The following is a 20,500-nucleotide window of genomic DNA, read 5'->3' as shown; positions in this document are numbered from 1 at the left end:
TACTACTACTACTACTACTACTACTACTACTACTACTACTACTACTACTACTACTACTACTACTACTACTACTACTACTACTACTACTACTACTACTACTACTACTACTACTACTACTACTACTACTACTACTACTACTACTACTACTACTACTACTACTACTACTACTACTACTACTACTACTACTACTACTACTACTACTACTACTACTACTACTACTACTACTACTACTACTACTACTACTACTACTACTACTACTACTACTACTACTACTACTACTACTACTACTACTACTACTACTACTACTACTACTACTACTACTACTACTACTACTACTACTACTACTACTACTACTACTACTACTACTACTACTACTACTACTACTACTACTACTACTACTACTACTACTACTACTACTACTACTACTACTACTACTACTACTACTACTACTACTACTACTACTACTACTACTACTACTACTACTACTACTACTACTACTACTACTACTACTACTACTACTACTACTACTACTACTACTACTACTACTACTACTACTACTACTACTACTACTACTACTACTACTACTACTACTACTACTACTACTACTACTACTACTACTACTACTACTACTACTACTACTACTACTACTACTACTACTACTACTACTACTACTACTACTACTACTACTACTACTACTACTACTACTACTACTACTACTACTACTACTACTACTACTACTACTACTACTACTACTACTACTACTACTACTACTACTACTACTACTACTACTACTACTACTACTACTACTACTACTACTACTACTACTACTACTACTACTACTACTACTACTACTACTACTACTACTACTACTACTACTACTACTACTACTACTACTACTACTACTACTACTACTACTACTACTACTACTACTACTACTACTACTACTACTACTACTACTACTACTACTACTACTACTACTACTACTACTACTACTACTACTACTACTACTACTACTACTACTACTACTACTACTACTACTACTACTACTACTACTACTACTACTACTACTACTACTACTACTACTACTACTACTACTACTACTACTACTACTACTACTACTACTACTACTACTACTACTACTACTACTACTACTACTACTACTACTACTACTACTACTACTACTACTACTACTACTACTACTACTACTATACTACTACTACTACTACTACTACTACTACTACTACTACTACTACTACTACTACTACTACTACTACTACTACTACTACTACTACTACTACTACTACTACTACTACTACTACTACTACTACTACTACTACTACTACTACTACTACTACTACTACTACTACTACTACTACTACTACTACTACTACTACTACTACTACTACTACTACTACTACTACTACTACTACTACTACTACTACTACTACTACTACTACTACTACTACTACTACTACTACTACTACTACTACTACTACTACTACTACTACTACTACTACTACTACTACTACTACTACTACTACTACTACTACTACTACTACTACTACTACTACTACTGCGCTGCTGCTGCTGCTGCTGTGGTTTATCGATGCCTGGTGGTTGCTGTTGTTAGCTCCCGGTTCTGTGTGTGAAATCCCATCTAAGGTCATTTCTGACGGCCTCATAGCACCACAGATCTGAGCCGAGCTGCTGAGCCAGCAGCGATCGCTTGGACCGCAGACGCTGTCCAAGGCTCCACAAAGGGAGACAAGGATTTGGGGGGAGGTCTATGCATAAAGTCCTTTCTTGGACGCGCCAGACAAACAGGTCACTGTCGACGTGTGATTGAGCCGAATGGCACACACGACACACAGCACACGCTAAGTGAGTGACTGGCACGCATGTTGTACACAAGCAGCATGATCCGACGACCTCGAGAAGGGTCTGCTGAGCTACAGGGACACTGGGCCAGTTTATCTGCTATGTTCCGATTACGACCAACAGACCGATGGGCAGGCCATGTATTTATGTAGATATATAGAAGGTATATTTTTTAAATGGGCCCGAGACGTGGCTGCAAGTGAGTTATGGTAGTGAGAAAGTCTAGCGATGTATCCGTGTTCCATCATGGGCAGGGTTTTGAATGTATATATTATTAACATTGTTATAGATCGAATATATCGTTAATCATTATTTGACATATCAACAAATCCTAGCCATGGAACCCCCTATAAGAAGGTTTTGTTGGGGTAAAAAATGTTATAGTGGTTACCGGAGAATACCTGAAAACGAAGCTCAATATAGCCTACATATAATCTATTCCCGATTGACTTCGGTTTGAGAATATCCATATAAACGAAAAAAATCTGAAACTTGGCACCTTCTTCACCTCAGGAACAGCATTCTATATATGTACAGATTAGCTGCCTTAGACTTTATCCTCTATTCAAATATAAATTAGCTTATCGCAATTTAATCATATTGAACATCTTAAAAATGTGTTGAAGGTTGCTTTTTAAAGCAACGCCCTCTAAGCAAACAAAATTTATCATTTCCGCAGTATCCAATGCAGTCCTAACCGGAATCAGTTTTCTTAATAATTTAAAAAAATAAATAAATTTTTTTTTATTTATATAGACTGATTTATCTGACCAAAACATTAATAATAGCAAAAAATGTATAGGTGCAAAAAAGAGAAACGACTTTTCCGTTTGATTTTCGTTAACATAGGCCTCGGCTTTGTGATCAACGTCCACTCATTAGTCCTGTTGAGCGTCATACATCACAGTGAGGATTTCCTGAAAAATCACGCATAATCTGTTAATTTTGCGCATTGTGCCCTTCTTTAGGCGCTGCTATCCTTTTGTTTCCATAAAAACGGTTCTGAAGAGTCGAGATTGTTCATATTAAATAAACTTTCTTCCGCTAAATGTACTCCTCGAAATACTACTATCATCTATAAATTCCTATACAAATGAGAACTAGAAATGGCACTTCTAAAAATATCTCGAAAATATTGAAGGTAAGCCCGAAACGGTCCAGCGCAGTACCTGCTTGGTACTCTTTCAGCATTAATTATATGCGCAATTGTTGAGGTTAGTACTGCCAGGACCATGTTTTTTTAACATTTTAAAGACACTTCATTATTGGTTAAATGGAGTGCCAAAAATGTGATAACACAACATTTTGAAACCAATTTTCAGCCGATGAGCGTTAAGTATAAGCTCGTGATAATTTATCTTTAATCGCGTATATGATTACACAGTGGTATTATAGAAGAATGCGCGCGAAAGATGCCAATCATTTTACGTTCCTACGATATCATTTTCTGACATGTTCTTGGGACTTTGAAATTCTCACTTGCTTTACCTTACCCTTATTTCTCGATGATAGGCTTTCCCAAGATTAAGACTGTGCTCAACGAGGTTTCTTATCGTACTACCTTGATGACGCAACTCCTTTAGGACTTTTTCTATTGTATTCTCGAGCCTTTCAGAACTCTCGACCAACCTCCTTAGGAGTTTTTGCTGCTTTGTAATTGCGGCCGCTAAAGAGCTATATAAATTATTTTCAATATTAGTGTACAATATAGTAAACAACAACACGGGTTACTGATAGCCAGTGTTCGAGCAGCTTCATCTGTATTTATAAGAAGGCAAACAATACGCCTTGAACATTTAAGAAGACAAATGAAATAATGGTTCGTCAATAATTGGTACGTAAAAATGCGAAGATATGGAATAGTTGACATATTGTTCACATTAGGAGACGATTCACGCATAAAGAGCATAATGCGTACCCGTCAGAGTCGTTCTTTGATAAGGAACGTGACGCATCGACGTTATAAAAGATATTTTTCGTCCTGGAGACACTGACTGGCGCCTGACTCTGTACACCTGATCAGAAGGAAGTTCTTCCTTAGTCAATGATAGTGATGATGGTGTGTGAAATCAGTCTTGAATTATGTAATAAAGCAGAAATACCCTAAATCTAAATTTCTGCTATAGAAATTGATGGAAGTGCGAATTAACTATTGTGAGAGAAAACCTATATACAAAGCTGCTAATAAGAAAATTTCGGTACGTGTGGAAGATATTAATAGCGACTTTCTCAATACCAACGCTGCAGCACCAATCCAATCGCCTGAATGACGTAAGGAAATCGCTACCATTAAATAAATAAAAGTGATGTCCACCTTAGTATTATACATAATGTCAAAAACAGCTGACAAGGTGCTATTCTGCGATGTGTTTAAACAATTTTTATTGCTTAAACTGGTTCAACCAGCAACGTAATTAGGGTAGTTACTATATTGTTGCAGGGTTTCGCCTGGCCAAAGCGTGAGTGGTGTAATTTTCTTTATCTTTTTTTTATGTTTGTTTTTTCTTTAAATAACATTATTCAAGTAACGCACAACAACGACGAAATGCCGCATATATATTAATCGAATCATTGACTGGACAACTTACCCGATCCCATCATTTGCTTAAGTGATAATGGCGGACGTTCATTTTTTGTAGGCGAATAACTGTCCAATCCAATGTCGATAAGATCTTTGTGAAACCTGTCATAATCTGGTAAGCCAGCGTCAATAAGCAAACACAGAAAAAGCACTATAGTCTCTACTTGCCCGCATTATATGTATGTATATATTTCTGCAGCCGATTACGTGGCGCAAAACTTGTCTTCTTTTTTTGACTATTTTTTTAATTTAATTCGCAGTAAATCTCTACAATTTATGTTCATAGAACGAAAGTAAGACAAAGTTGCATTACTCATCTAGTCTGTAGGATTTAAATATATAATCGAAACAGAAAACTACTGTTAATATGCCTATTGATTGAATCGAAAGGATAAAGTTTAATGTTATCTTTCATTCTTGATATAAAGAATTATCTAAATTAAGTTAATGAAATAATTTCTAATTATCATTTCACTTTTTTGTTTGAAGGGAATCTATGGTGCCTTCAACATTCGCAAAGTACTTTAATCACAAGCTTCCTTATACCTTTTTCTTCTGCCTCGTTAGCTGAAAAAAATCACTTTTGTTTATCTGAGTCCCCATTTCTCACCTTTGCCACAGTTTTATCACATATTTAGTGTCATCAAGTACAGCTGTCAACTGTAAGGGCGTTACGTAGAGAATGCTATTGACATACCGCTTATAATTGTTGACTGCAAGACGTGATTGTTCTCCGAAGTCTGCATCTCTTAGGAAATACAAAGACAAAGACAGAGATACATATGTGATTACATAACAATTTTACATGTTCGTCTTGCCAAAGTTTCAAGTCATGATAAGCTTGTCCTTACCTTTAATGCAGCCTACATCAAGCACGACGCCACGTATTGTCGTAAATACGATACTGATAATGGTTTAGCAAACTCAGTTTCCAATACGGTTAATAGTTTAGCTGAATAAAAATTAAGGACGTCATACCAGAGCCGAACAAGGCACTCTAGATATATCCGTTTTAAATACCAGAGAGTCCAGTAAAATTGAAAATCAGCTGGGTAGTTTGACGGTGTATTTTGATATAATTATTAGCGCGTTTATGATGGAGAATTATTACGGAGCAATTTTTGCTTCCTGTCTCTAAATTCGCTGAAATCCGCAGTTTGAGATGAAAGCTTTTTCAGATCTACACAATCCCGCGATGGAGAAATCCAAGCGTTTAGTGAGTTCGTTCTAAGCACATCTGAAGGTCCAATAGAAAATCGAGTAATAAATATCTTCTACTCATACAGTAGGATAATATGTTTGTACATCGAAAGCTGCGGAACCCGTTAAAATAAGTGGATTCAGGAATTAAAGCTAAGCCATAAACACATATGCAGCGTTAAATGGTATTTGAACGTTGTCGTCGTTCTTCTAAAAACAGTTTTTACAAAAATGATTTGACAAATTTCGGTGAGCTTTACATCTGCAGTATAACATATCCGCCAAAAACTAGAACTGTTGACCACATTCCAAGATGTCTGAATCAGCCTCTTCGTTCAGTATCAAATAGAAAAAATGTGTTTACAGTTTTTAAGCCAATTACATAATAGGTATGCCATGTTTCCAAGGGAAGACCTGACCTATTATGAATTAGTAATTAGGCTTCTAGGTGTTCTTTTGGTTGGATATAAATGAGTGTATGGCCCTTAACACGGCAAGATCGCTAACCTTCTGCAACTGCGCCCTCGACTGCACGGGCTAACTGTTTTCTCGACCCCCCAGTATAGCCTCGTGGTGGAGAAATTAGGGTGCTTAACGAGCTTTTCCTCTGATCATCTGAAAGCCCCATTAGAAGATATTTAATTAAAGACAGCACCAATAACGAAAAAAAAATTGAATTTTCTATTTCGGTTTTGGCATTAGTATTGAGCGCTACGATTGATATCTCACTTAATCGGTATAAGTGATTAAAACACCTAGATAGACAAAAACCACGACAACTGCATTAGAAGTTATAATATTTCTACTTTCTTACCTAGTTTTATCTGGCCGATACGAACCTCGTCCCCTCGTACTGGTGAGATAACACATTGCGCAACGTCATCGACTTTGAGAGCAAGTCCCGTTCTCGCTGTGTCCCAATTACCATTAAAAAAATGTAAAAAGCGGCACTTTGTTTCAGGTTCTATCGTCTCAGCTTTAGCAAATCACATTTTTCTTTCGTTAAATTTACTACTAGAAGTGAATAAATTCAAGGCCATCTCAATTGTATTGTGAAGGAATTAAAAAAAACTGAACTAGTATGTGCAACCACAATGCCCTAAAATGTTTTCGAAAACGTCCTCGGTTAATTATGCGATTGAATTCGGTCCACTGGCTATGCGGAAAGCAGTAACTCAATAACCATGCGAATTAGGAAAGTATCTTTATATATCGGACATTCAGACTAGCTGAGGGGTGTTCTAAATCTCTGCTGAAGGGGGATTATATTTTAAATAATGCACATGAAACAGCTACAATTTCAGGTTCCCTCAATAAAAACGGCGTGGGTCAATTATTGGAATTTATTCTTTAAATATTTTCAAGCTTACATACCGCTCACACTTTTAGATCGTGTTTCTAGATTATAGGGTTCCAATTGCGGATACATGCACTCAACTCCTGATGATCCCCTAGATACCGGCAGCTGAAAACAAAAACTTTGTTCTTACCGTATGCTACGATAGACAGGCTGTTACTAAGACTAAGAAACGATCAAGCAGTATTAACAAAATGGTGAAAAAACCTATACGTGAAACATTATAGATATAAAACATTGCGCACATGGTGTTTGGCTCGACTTATCATTTCGACCGGCCTCGAAAATATCGTATCTTTAGTCCATAACAATTGTCGTCGGCGAATATCTAGACAAGCAAGTCCATCGGCTAAGCCTAGTAGAAGCTCAGCACCTTCTCGTAATATTCCTGCACTCGTGACGCGTTTATCATGTCGGTAGAGTTGACCACACCTGCTTCAACAAAAATGTACACAATAATACGATTAGAGAAGAGTGAAATTTAACTTATTAAAAAAAGAGTGTTATGCTACGTTTATACGCGTCTTTCGGGCGTTCATAAAATATCTCTTTTCCGAATATTCTTTTGTGATAAGTGCAGTGTCATTTCAACCTCGCATTGTTTATATTTGTTAAAAAAAAGAAAGTCGTTTTCATACAATATATAAAATTTAAGACCGTTTTTCCTACCTCAAACCGGCTTATAAATAAGCTCTTTATTGTATTTTACTCAAAGCACGTTATGTATAGATGCTAACACTTCATCTGAAAACAGTTTCCTACCGTTTGGCTGAATACTGAACAACCCTTCGATCTACAGCAACAGTTATTAGACATGAGGTTCCGGCCCAAAGCAATGTTAACGGTTCGCAGATGTGCTCTTCGCCAGGTGGCGCTCGCCAACGGACTGAAGATGGTGGTAGCTAAAATTTAACAATTATCCAATACAAACAAGTAAGTACGCTCCATTTTAAAAACTAAGGATTCGCGGGTATTACTACTAGACATGAGTTCAGCTTGATCCCTCAATGTGAAAACTCTTTTGCAGTTGTGTACATTAAATAAAGCGAAGGGCCGAATTACCTGTATGGCGCCTGTTGAAAATTCAAGGACAGCTGCGCCTTCGGCTGATGAAAAAACGCCAAGGGAAAATTGCTGTGTCGGATGAAATCGTAGAAGAACTTGCGCATTCTGGAATTAAAGAAAATGAGGAACCCACTTAAATCCAAGCATGAGGCTAAAATCGCCTGGGAAAATATGTGCGTAACTCTACATGCGTAACATATAACCCCATGTAAGATTTTAAAAGAATAGAAAAGGAAAACTCGAATTACCTTTGAAGCGTCGTATTCGATAACTGTGTCGACCTTATTTTTTATGCTATGCACAAGAAGCGAACCTCCGATTGCAACCGCCACGTGACTGCCCATGGCATTGACGTCAATCGAAGTTGCCGGAGGACCGACCTCATTGCGGCCCTAAGAACGTAATCTAAATGTATTGAGACTAAGATACAAACATACTTATAATACCATAGAATATAGATCTAGAAAAATGAATGCCTGGCTTATGGTATAGTAAATGCAATATGGCAACTTAGTTCGCTAAACGTTACCTCTGCCTCGTGTTATCCCAGCAAAAACCTAATAAATTCTAAGTGAAGTGAAAAAGTTGGGCATAATTGTAGTGGCTCTCGAAATTGTATCGATGAAACAATTAGTACCATAAATTTGACTTTCCGACTGATATTGCTTCCGCAATAGCTGATTCAATAAGTTTCCATTAGTGCCAATTTTGAGATGGACCATACCTTGGTAAGAATATTGAAGCCTTTAACCTTGAGATCAAATTCAATAATGCCTCCTGTTGCTGTACCAAGATACACTATGTGATTTCGAGTAGGTGAAAATACTCCACAGGTCACATGGAACTGAAAAACAAATGGTATTACATTTATTTACCATATTCATTTCAGTTTAATAATTAGCGATCTTGATCGCCTGCAATGCTATCGGAATTTTCGTGATGGCGTACATATAACTGGATCCAAATAGCGAGCGAACCCGGATATAACGACTCTCAATTAGATAAACATCTCGCTCTACAAGTCAGTAAATGCCCCTTCAAGCAGAAACATGTGGTTACCTCAGAAGGAAAGTAGTCATAATAAAGCCATCGGTCTTGAGCTTTGGTCAGACAAGCGAAACAAATTCCGTGATCTGGATTCGAACTGATTGCCATCAACTGGCGACCATCTGGTGATAGCTGAACATCTTTCAGCTGCGCCGGGTCGCGAGGCCGGATTGTGGAAACCTAGCAGAAGTAACGAAAAGAACAATCTAGCGTCAAATAAGTATTGACATAGGAATGTAGATGAAAAATAGACTAAATTTATTGTATCTGTATTATAATCGAATTAATTGGCTGGGTTCCTCTAGCTGATTATTACCTGATTAAAACGGCCATCCGAAGCTCTCGTGAACAGACTCAGCTTATCTGACACCAACAGAACTGAGTCCATTATGGACTTACGAAATTCCCACCAGTAAGTTGAATAAAATCCTAGATTTCACGCAACGGTGAAAATACTGAAGTAATTTAAAGAAGAAGAAGTCACCTGAGGAACAAATCAACCTGTAACAGACAACAAGTTTGTGTTTCACGCTAAGTTCGTGACAGATTCTGATAGTCACAGCTCTGAACATACGGGGGGCGTATAAAATACTATTTGGCTGGAAACGAATGTATGACAATTTGAAGACGTAGCTATGGGCGCTTTTTCCCCATGCGAAACTTTCAAACTAACGACACGGAATTATAATGTTCGATTTTTGTTGTGGATTAAATGTGCTATGTATCTACGACTTCTAACAAGAACTTGGCCAATCAACGCTTTGGTAGAGAGTCTTTTATCCTGAACATCTTGAATTCACAGATAAAGAATCTTGAAAGACGAAAAGTCAGAAGTCATATAAACCTACTCATTAGAATTTTACCGTTCTTGACAGTGATACTATGAAGATACATATGTGATTTATAGCCCGGCTTTGGCGGCTGATTAATGTGTATCAGAATTATATCCACGGCAGTTTGACTTTGAGTCTAAATGATTCCAGGTATCGGTATCACTTCAATCTTTTTAAATCCTGAATCTTCTAAGCGCTGATTTTTCAACAACGGCCACTAATGCCTGAGGCGTAATGAGGATTGGCCGCTCCGCGCTCCAAGGAGCGAGGCAGTCAAAATATTGTATCGATGTCACTAAATAAATGCGCTGTAAATATTATACTTACTACAATCAGCCGCTTTTATTCATTCAAGAAACCTTTCTTCAATACAATCAAACTAAGCACATTGTCTACGAACTGAGTACTAGCCATCCAGCAATTTGTTCGACACTCAAGATAGTTTTATGGCGGGTGAACTCTGAGTTGACTCTCAGTTAAAAACTTCGAGATAGGGATAGAAATGGGGGCCACAAAATGCAATTCCGTTCTACAACTTCAAAGTACCGGTAGCTGCGGTGCAGGCAAACAAATGTTTCAGTGACTCGTTATCTTCGTTCTCTAAGCGGCTTGAAGACACTAAACCTTACGTAGATATTCCCTGATGGTACAATTTTGTTGGTGTATTCGAAAAGTCTACACAAACTAAACATACATTCAGATTGTTAATAATCCTTTTGGAATGTTGTTTCCACACTGTCACCGATCGAAGAATTCACTTGACCGCCAAAGAGGAGATTGGGCATAGTGGTCCAGCTACACCCGGAAGTAAACTACGATAAATGATGAAAGCAAAGAAAATTTATTTACATTATCGGTCAAAGTTTTATACACGAAACTGAATTCGGCGTTCGACTATGTTTCGATAATGATTCTAAAATAACCCATCTAGAATATGTTCTTCTAGATCATGTTGACTGCGATTTACACCCGGAAGTAGCACGCTCTCGTTAAGCTTGACTCAAGATGGCCGCTATTTAAACGCGCGAAACTATCCGTTGCTTTGTCATTCACAGTGGCCGAATTTTAAGGTGCTATACTGCTGAATTTGATTGAGTTCCATTGTAAGTCTTGTTGTTGACTTTTTTTGAGTTATAATATCAGCAGTTTCTTATAGATTCGCATCACTGGCATGAATGTTACGAACAACGCTAATGTTGTGACTTAATATGCGTAACCGTTGAAGCCAAATGAGCATTGTCTTTCTTTGCCAAAAGCCGTTGCTTCAAGCCATGTGGAAGCAACCCCCTTCTGTTGATATCTTAATTGAACTTACACCTTTATATTATTTGATCAACTTTAATCACACATATTTAGATAAAATGCTCTACACATAAAGCTAGTATTTATCCTATATCTAGAAATAAAGGACTGAAAGAAAGGGAATCATGCAACAAAAAAACGTCGTTTTAAGTCCATCCCCGTTTTAATATTGTATTTAATTACGCATTTCTGTGTAATTGTTATAAAGAAGCCAGTGTCTTATCTCTAGGGGCTTTTAATAATAACGGCATATGTTCATGTATCGAGGTGTTTGTTCTAATTAGTGTGAAGTTATTACAGTCGCACATCAATTATTTGACGGAATTTGTGTGAAAAGGGCAAACGTTTCTCATGAGGCACCGGCATTTCTTAACAAGCTGTTGAACACAAAAGCTAATTGCATGTTGCATCAGTAGGAAAAGGCTTATGATGGTTAGAGCCCTAGAAATAATGTATGTTCGCAGGAACAGTAAGGTCTATGTTTCTAATGAAACGACTTAATGTGAAAGCGTTTATAACAACCTGTTTATGTAATTCCATTAATACATAACGGAGCTGAAGAATTAATAACGAGATAGTGTTTTTCACAGGTGAAAGAGCAACTATGGATTCGTCATCGCTCGCCGAAGCCCCGCGTCGAATAGATTTCGGTGCGGCTGATAAAGAACGGGAAAGCCTGCCCGTCTATTTGAGAATCAAACCGATTCAAGAGGAAGACCTTTCAATCAAAGTGATCGATGCAACGACAGTCGAGACAAACCATGGTAATGAAAGTTTTTCATTGGAAAATCTTTATTTAATATATTTATGATGTGAAACTTCTATATTGTAAGATCTTCTATATTGATATATATATCTAAGAACTTCTATATTGTAAGATATAATCAGTGCAGTTATGAAGGGAGCATGTAGAAAGTCCATACTGAAAGGTATTTTCTGTTGCTGTGTGGACATTCCTCGTCCATTTCTACATATCAGAAGTGTGAAAAGATAAGGTGATGCATTCCCATAGCTCTCCATAACTGTGTGAAAGATTTCATAGAAGTTGTTACTGTTTATATTACTTTATATTAAATGCGTGTCATATTTTCCATTTTTTTTTCATTGTTAAAGCCGGGCGAGCAAATAAGAAAGCCACGTTTACGCACATTTTTTCTGGGACGGTTACTCAGGAGGAGGTTTTCAACGTAACCACGGCATCCTTGGTGGACAAGTTTCTTGACGGCGCTAATGTAATGACTTTCGCGTATGGTGTGACATCGTCGGGTAAAACCTATACCATTATGGGTGAGCGTTCAGATCCCGGTGTTGTGCCCCGTACACTGGAAAAGATTTTTGGGTCTTACAAATCAAAAATAAAGAAGTCGGTGCCTACCTACAAGCCGAAACTTTTTGAAGCCGCGCAGGAGCTCACGTCGGCAGAGATCGAGGAATTGGAGCGCATTAAGAGCTCACTTTTGACAAAAGGAAAAGGCGGCCCTGTCGGTTTTGATCAGTATGCGTTTGCTAACATGACACGCGATGCATCTGAATCGCCCACGAACACTACTATCAATGGAGCGGACTCATGCTCTGTGTGGATCTCTGTATATGAGATTTATAATGAAATCATTAGCGACCTGCTGGATGTGGCTTCAAGGAACAAACGTAAGGGGTTGATGGTCGGACAGGACACTAAGGGACAAACTTTTGTGAAAGACCTTATACAACTACCTGTTAATTCAGCTGCTGAGGCCTTCGGGCTTCTGCAGATAGCAAAGCAAAACCTTGCTAAGGCATCAACCAAGTTGAACGACGCGTCGTCCCGTTCGCATATGGTATTCACTGTTAAGATGGTGCATTGGGGTGCCGCTTTAACCGAACCACTAGTAAATCAGTTTGTCATTAGCGATTTAGCCGGTAGTTTGTCATTAGCGATTTAGCCGGTAGTGAGAGACAGAGTAAAACCGGTACGACGGGCGTCATTTTGAGGCAAGCGAGTGCAATTAATGGCTCCTTGCTTGTACTCGGCCGCTGTCTCGAAGCGTTACGCAAAAAAGACAAGGGCATCTCGGCACCCTTCCGAGATTCAAAGTTGACACGGATGCTAAATCCGTTCTTCACACTTGGTGGATACGTAAGCCTTATTATATGTATAAACCCGCATATCTACCTCCAGGACGAAACCATGGACACAATCCGATTCTCGGCCATTGCTTCTGAAATCGTCCAGTTTTCGGATCGTCCTCTCGAGCGATTGAGGCAGCTTCGCCGACTAACTCAGGGATGCGTGGACAACAGTCCATTGAAGGTCGGATCAGTCGACGATACGGAGGTCGAGTCCTGGCAAGATGCAGTACATCGTAAACTAGTGCGTCAGGGTGTATCTTACATCGAGGTGAAGGCGTCCTATTTCAATGACATGGCTCGGGATATTTTACGGGCGGAAAAAATGCTTGTCTCAAACGAAGAGGAGATAATGCGACTAAAGGAACGCCTTAAACAAGAGGACGAGGCAAAGGAAAATATTCACTTCATGTACCAGGACAGAATGAAAGAACAACGGGATAAGTTCCTCAAGGAGAAGGCAGCGCTGCGAGAAATGTATGAGGAGGACCAGGAGGTAACAGTAGGAGAACTCGAGGAGCAGATTCAAATCTACAAAGAGAAATACATGAAGTATAGGGTAAGTAAATTACGTAGTTTGTATTGTGTACAAACTGTCGCTTCTATTTATCTAATTTTTCTCATTTGTGTTTGCCATGTTTTCTGGGTCACTCCTTGTACGAAAAGCAGTATCCTTATCGAAGAAGTTTCCCCGTTCACGATATTAGCAGCTTACGTAATTCTTCAATAATACTGATGATGTGGTTTCCATCGTTCTGATCGGTGTACGAAGTTTTGTTAAGTGTTTTGTTAAAGCAAACATGTGTGTCAACGCTAGCTTTTTGACCATAAGTCTTAAAAAATCTCTATACTATGGCCACTAAACTTGTTTATGGACTGCATGTACTGTGAATTAGGAAGGGTACGCAAAAACAAGTGAATACTTGAAGGAAAAATTATGGCCCGAACTGTACATGTTCCGCGACCGTTTTGGCTATTTACCGGAATTTCCTCCAACCGACCGTTCTGACGACCGCGACGAAGAACAGCCACGACCCGAAAACACCATTAGCTATTGGCAGAACAAACTGCATGAAAAAGACGACGAACTTCGCGCAACGAAAAAAAACCTCAACCAAGCAGTTGAGGACGGAGCATGTTTACGTCGGGAGTTAGTTGAGTTGGAACAAGCACGGGAAATCGCTGAGAAGGACGCCAAAGACTCCAAAAAGGCGCTAAAAGAGCAAGCATCCCTCAACGAACAGCTCATGGACCAGACCAGAACCCTTCAAGCTGAGTTGACTGATAGGGAGACGCTGGTTGACCAGGGTGAGTGATATTGGTAGAACCTCAGGGAGAACTTCGGGACTCGTGTAATCTTCTAAATTCGGCCTATCAATATATGATCGCTCATAGTACAATCCGAGTTAGTTTGCAGTATATCGCGAAGTGCTAGTTTAATACGGTTCATTAACACTAAAACATCTTAAGCGAAACAGAAAATAAACTGACGTTATCTGTCGAGTCGTGCTAGCAATTATACTCCCTATCAGTGGATAACGTAGTATAGCACACACCAACAACGGACAAATAGTGCACAATTAGATTTATTTTTATGAATTTTAAGGACAACTGGTTACAATGTTTTATGTGTTTGCAGTTGCTGAATTGAAGAAAGCTGCACAGAATGCCGAGGAGAATCACGAGTGTTTTATAGTAGATACACGCATACAAATCGACAACCTACAAGCTGAACTGGAATCTCTTAAAGCCGAGCTTCGTGAGAAAGATAAGGACCTAGAAGAAGCTGCCATGAAGGAAGACCTGGCTTTGCAGAAGCTCAGTTCATTGCAAAAGGTTGTTGAGCGTTTAGAGGAACAAGTGGCGTCGAAAAGTGGCGAAATTTCACTGCTGCAAGAAATAAATGCGGAAAAGGCCTTGCTTTCCGAACAGATAGTTTCTCTAGAAACTCAACTGAAGGCAGCACGCGAGTCACTGATATCCGCGCGGGCGGACATGGTAACTATGCAAGAAGAGTTAGAAGCGGTTTCTGAGCGAGAACAAGAGCTCGCCGACCGCGAAGCACAGGTTACAATCAGGCTTCGTGAATTGAGAAGATCTAGGGCAGCCGACCAGCAGCACGTGAACGCTTTAGAAGAAATGCGAGATTTGCGCGAGAGACTAAATCAGCAGCAAGAAGAGTTGGCTAAAGCGGCCGCCTTAAGACAGGCACAGGTTAGTGCTTTAAGTCCTTCTTTTGTGGGGGAAGAGATATTTGAAGAGTATTTTTTGCTATCGGCTTTGCATGATTGACCGAGTCCCAGAGTGAGGCTCTCCAACGGACAGTAGTCAGGCATCTAATAATTTCGCTTCGTCAAACTTAACTTCAAGTACTCATCCGTTCTAACTACACGAATGGTCTCTGCCCCTTGCATTAATATCTTAGGTACTCCCTACATAGGAGTAAAAGAGCTTTGTTTTTTGTAGTACCTCATTCATATTGCTACCTCACGCAGCGTTTCATGCAAGGTATTTTAGTTGGACAAAGCCATTGTAGGCAATGCTTCAAAACAAGACCCCCGCAGAACGCCGACCATTGTAGGGAATCACGTGGCAAATGATACGGGATTTAGATAGCTGAAAATTATTATGGCAAAGTATATCGGAACATTTCTATTCCATGGGCACCGAAGAAAAAGCTTACATGGATGCCTGTTCAATTAACTTTTCACGTCCAGCATTACTGTCAAAAAAGAGCTGTCCTTCGTCGTTGTTTTTCTGATTTGCTCTGCTTTTCTGAAAATCAGCTCGATTGCTCTAAGTACTGGGCGGTTTTTCGGCAAATTATATTAATCTCCAAATACCTAATTTTCTTTAAGATGTAGCTTCATTATACCTTCGAAGACCTTAGCAGAGTATTAACTGCGTAAGGTAGACGGTACGATTTGACAACTTTTTGGGATAAGGGCTATCCTGAATTTTTTTTATTGTATCGAAAATTTTGTTGGACCTACCTAACACACAAGGAATTTTTTCCGGACCGGACACTCCATACTCTTTAAGCGCCTCGTGAATATTAACCCATTTTTCTACGATTTCTACGTACTGCTTGAGATATCCTTTAAGGGCCTAGTAGTTTCCGTAATTCGTTTTTCAATCTCAACATGGCTCGGAAAAGTATTTTGTTTCCTGCTTATCTTTAACTAGTTGATTCTCTTTATTTCTACTTCACCATTTTGCCTCAGGCTAGCTTATGAGGGTACTTGAGAGGCCTTCCTGAATTTTTTCAAAAACTTCATACATTTACACGTGTACATGCAAAAACCTGTATTCCAATAGGGCAGGTTTTGTTTTTTTTCTTGCTCTTTAATTCTCGTACGCTTTTGTTACACTTTGTCGTCTCATTCGCTTAATTTTTAGACTGTGGTGTATCATTGTTCTATCAGTATCTTGATACTAATGGATTTTTTCGGAGTAGAGGGACCATCGTCACCTCGTAAGTCGGTTAGCTCTTATATAGTATTATAGGAACTACTATGCTAGGAGGAAATTCGAGCTTATCCCTCCACTTTAACCCGTAAAATCTTTTCATTCCCATATATACTTACGCTTGTTTCAATTCTGTCGCCTATCTGCGATCTATGTATTAATGTAAACCCTTTCCTTTGCTGCTTGTGTGCGCAGACCCTGACGAATACTTTTTGCTTTACCCAGGATTTCTACGTCAATTAACTTTTTTGCGGCTATATCTTCTAGTAACGTGTAACTCATTGTACTACCTTTCTCTTGCAACGTATTTCATAATGTGGCCGCATGCTTCGATTGGCCATTTTTTATTGAAAAGGGCATATATTTTTAAGCGCGTATAACTGGCGATTGGCCTGTTTACCCTCAACGAAAATGATAAGATTTGCCGCTGAATTTTCATATCTAAGTGCTCGGTTTTCAGATCCATAGACGACTAATCATTATCTTTACTTATTTTAGATAAAATCACGGTTTCTTCTCTTATTACACTCACGTGACGCCGTCCGAATGTGATTGGCCTGTTTTTTTTTATGTTTGCCAGTAGTTTATTTAGGCTTTATACAAAAGGGCTTACGTCCTTCTCGATTCGCGCATTTTCGCCGCCAGGGTCTTTAAATCTAGTCCAAGTTTGACCCATAGCACTTGACAAACCTATACAGTTTACTGTTGTCTGCATATGCATGCCTTCATTCTGATCCGTTAGCCGCCTAGTCAACGCTTGGCTTTGATGTAGTCTCGGCTCTTTCCTCCTATATAGATTTTTTTCTAGCCTTTCATAAATCAAAATAGTATTTCTGCGCGGGCTATCGCAACCCCTTTTCCTACCAGCCTATTTCATTTATTCTTTTAGTCAAAAAAACTCGTAGCGCCCTGCCTTTGCTAAGCGCCGTCAGTATCTACTGCGCGTTCAGTGTTGGGCCTGTGAACTTGTACTTAGGCACGTCCTTTTTAATAATGAACCTTAACATTTATATGCTTGTATACATTTAATGCCCTTGTACCTTATTGTAGTATGTAGGGAACTAGTTTTTAAAATGGGTGCCATGGTTACCTGCGTTCATACATTTCCCTGGTCTCAATATTACCTGCATGTAGACTCATGATCGAATGAAGCGAGGCTCTATCAAGTTTTCTAATTATCGGAAGCAATGTTTAACGATGATCAATTGAAACGTGATTCTACCGGGTCCATTATTCTATAATTATTATTTTATGAAACATGTGAAACTCGAAAAACTAATTTAGGTACGTTAATCAAAATCGGTTCTTCTTTGGTTAACGATATACTTGTTACTTTCTGTTTACTTCAGAATGACGAGTTGGAGCAGCTTCGAGAGAAGGCGGAGTCATTCGAAATACTGGCGTCTCAGCTGCAGAAGGTGTCGGAAGAGAATCGGGAGTTCCGAGACCGCGTTCGCTGTCTCGAGGGGGAGAAACGCCGACTCGATGATGAGGTTAAAAGGACCCGTGCTCTAGAGGTTGAGGTCGAGTATTTGACTCGAAAACTCGATAACCAGCAGCGCCGGGTATTGCGAGACTGTCCTCAAACCGAAAAGCCAAGAAAGCGTCGTTCACTTTCAGTGTCTGACGCCGACGATGGCTCAGCAGGCAGGACTCTAATGAAAGATGTCCCCAAACTAGAAAAGCCGCGACGACGACTGCGTTTAGGGGACGAAGAAAATATCCTGGACAAAACCCTTGACGGCACCATAAGGGATCCCTCGCCACTCCCGACACCCTACCGCACCCGCTCCAGCAGGAAAAAATGAATTCAAAAAGTAGTAGGCCTGCCCTCCCTGTTTGTATTGTAGGAGCCTACTGCATTATAGACGTTCAAGCGGTGGAAGTTTTAACGTGTACATACATTTTGTAAAGAAAGACAGCATATTAAGAAACTTTGTGATAAATGACTGAACAAACGCTTGTAAATAAATCCGTATTTGTTTGTATGGCTTTGAAATTGACTTGCGGTACTGTGGAAGCCGTCATTATTTGAAAGGGGCTTAAAGAGTTAAAAAATTCAAGAATTTAGAGGTGATTTAGCATACTACAGTAAAGTTTACTTGAAACTTTATTGAGAAGTGTCGATGATTGTAGATTTAGCTGCAAAAATCATATATACAGTTAGACCCTGTGAGTTGCTTAGCACGAATGGGAATTCGCTTCTTGAAGGCAACTGTCAGCGATCAAATGGGATAAGGTATGCGGATTACATTTTTCTTTCACTTGCAAGGCGAGTTGTAAGGCCTCATTTATTACATGTGGTAGCGCGATTATGAGCAACACAGAAGACTGTATCCTTCGTAGTATCTTTAAGTATCGACCTTGTAAAAACTTAAGTAAAAAAGGTATCTTTGTATTCTCAAAGTTTTTCATCGAAACAATGCACGTACTACGAAGGGTCAGTGATGAATGGCTGTTATTTGATATTTTTATATGCTGCAGTTGTCTGTCAGGACTGCTGTCATCTGTTCTCTGATCTCATCTGTTTTAACCAGTCGTGTTGTAAAACCTCGACAGTTATTCATTGTTGAATTTCCAGTCGTAACTGTTGAGCGACGATTCAATGTCCATCTACGTATCGTTCCCGTCTTGGCTGTGAAACACCGCAAAAGTGCACCCTTGGCGGTTGGGCAGTGTTTGGCTGAAGTCAGTAATGGGGCGGCCTGCATCTCTCAAAAACAGCTGTGTTCTGATAGATTTGTTTGACATAGTGAACAAGACTTTATTTGTTTACGCTTATGTCTACTGTTTGTTGTTTACGTCACTCTTCTGTCAGCGCTTTCGGTCCGTTTTCGCATCTTGTTGTAGAAATTGGCTGGTGTTTAGCTGGTGTCTTTGGCCTTTTTCTAGACCGGCGTAGCAGACGAAAAACAGCAGACGACGATGATGACGACCTGGAATCAGTCAGCGGTGTTACAGTCATTAGTTTACTGATTGACGGGTGACTCCCGTTGAAGTTCGGTTCCGTCAACGCCGCTGCTTGTTGTTGCTGTGTTATGATCGGCGCCGCTGCTGCTCCTGATGGTGACCGTGTATTATGTTGTGCCGTCCCTGGCAAGTGTGGTAAAGTTTTTGCCGACATGCCTGGCTGACTGATACCGCGATAATGCAGTCGTATATTTTTGAGGAGGGACACAAAAACGGTTAAGTTCGAAACTGTGAGTAGATACATTTTAGTTCGTGCTGCGATCCAGCGGTCTGAGGCAGTACCGGACGTAAAACTCGAAACATTTTTTTCAAGCTGCCAGACAGTATGGGTGATTGTGGATGCGTGCATCGTTGTGTATGTGTGTGTGTGTCTGTGTCTGAATGTAAGAGAAGTGTATGAGGCCTGTGCTATGGTTCCCTTGCTGGTGCCGTCTGACGGTGCATTGGGGGGCCGTGTGGCGGTTTTCGCTGGCGCTATTGCTGGAGCTGGCAGAGCAGAGTAAAGTGGCTATTTCGGTGGTAGGGCGCCGATCTGGTTGTTGTCGCTGGCAACGTCGCGCTTTTGCGGTCGGGCGGGCGGTGACGGTTGCCATGCTCCTGCTAGTGGAAGGAAGAAATTGTTGTTAACTGGTGACTCCTGCTGTCGCCGTTGCAGGCTATGACTCCTTGATTCGAGCTGCTTCGTTTGCTGGC

At 39.8% G+C, this 20,500-nt stretch overlaps 2 protein-coding genes across 8 annotated transcripts; one reads left to right on the top strand and one right to left on the bottom strand.

Annotated features, from left to right (window-relative positions):
• Positions 1 to 2,585: 2,585 nt before the first annotated feature.
• Positions 2,586 to 10,735, bottom strand: LOC111243825 (uncharacterized). Of its 7 annotated transcripts, none has more exons than XM_086981720.1 (16): positions 10,656 to 10,735; positions 9,445 to 9,629; positions 9,141 to 9,308; positions 8,806 to 8,925; positions 8,330 to 8,473; positions 8,079 to 8,186; positions 7,779 to 7,918; positions 7,262 to 7,448; positions 7,034 to 7,124; positions 6,474 to 6,569; positions 6,167 to 6,274; positions 5,157 to 5,207; positions 4,467 to 4,571; positions 3,797 to 3,893; positions 3,372 to 3,552; positions 2,586 to 2,795 (listed from the first exon to the last, which is right to left on the bottom strand). In XM_086981720.1, exons 2-16 carry the CDS (start codon positions 9,514 to 9,516, stop codon positions 2,757 to 2,759), a joined length of 1,707 nt encoding a protein of 568 aa, XP_086837846.1. In that variant the 5' UTR covers positions 9,517 to 9,629; positions 10,656 to 10,735; the 3' UTR covers positions 2,586 to 2,756. The 7 variants fall into 7 exon arrangements, with proteins under 7 accessions (XP_086837846.1, XP_022645723.1, XP_086837845.1 ...); XM_022789988.2 differs by having other exon boundaries at positions 10,289 to 10,724; XM_086981719.1 differs by having other exon boundaries at positions 10,508 to 10,724.
• LOC111243826 (uncharacterized) lies at positions 8,147 to 18,840 on the top strand. Its single transcript, XM_022789991.2, has 7 exons — positions 8,147 to 8,254; positions 11,854 to 12,027; positions 12,377 to 13,131; positions 13,167 to 13,928; positions 14,266 to 14,677; positions 15,009 to 15,583; positions 18,187 to 18,840. Exons 1-7 carry the CDS (start codon positions 8,227 to 8,229, stop codon positions 18,643 to 18,645), a joined length of 3,165 nt encoding a protein of 1,054 aa, XP_022645726.1. The 5' UTR covers positions 8,147 to 8,226; the 3' UTR covers positions 18,646 to 18,840.
• The last annotated feature ends 1,660 nt before the right edge of the window (positions 18,841 to 20,500 follow it).

This window comes from Varroa destructor, unplaced genomic scaffold (assembly GCF_002443255.2).
Source record: "Varroa destructor unplaced genomic scaffold, Vdes_3.0 BEIS01000002.1, whole genome shotgun sequence".
NCBI lineage: Eukaryota > Metazoa > Arthropoda > Arachnida > Mesostigmata > Varroidae > Varroa > Varroa destructor.
This window is presented reverse-complemented; position numbering and strand designations above follow the sequence as displayed.

Excerpts from the sequence above, each read along its gene's own strand:
- LOC111243826 (XM_022789991.2), top strand. The coding sequence starts at position 8,227 with ATGAGGCTAAAATCGCCTGGGAAAATAT. Across the intron at positions 8,255-11,853 it reads AAAATCGCCTGGGAAAATAT|GTGAAAGAGCAACTATGGAT; the intron begins GTGCGTAACTCT and ends TGTTTTTCACAG. Across the intron at positions 12,028-12,376 it reads GACAGTCGAGACAAACCATG|CCGGGCGAGCAAATAAGAAA; the intron begins GTAATGAAAGTT and ends TCATTGTTAAAG.
- LOC111243825 (XM_086981720.1), bottom strand. The coding sequence starts at position 9,516 with ATGGACTCAGTTCTGTTGGTGTCAGATAAGCTGAGTCTGTTCACGAGA. Across the intron at positions 9,309-9,444 it reads CGGATGGCCGTTTTAATCAG|GTTTCCACAATCCGGCCTCG; the intron begins GTAATAATCAGC and ends TACTTCTGCTAG. Across the intron at positions 4,572-5,156 it reads GCAGTCAACAATTATAAGCG|ATTATGACAGGTTTCACAAA; the intron begins GTATGTCAATAG and ends CTGGCTTACCAG.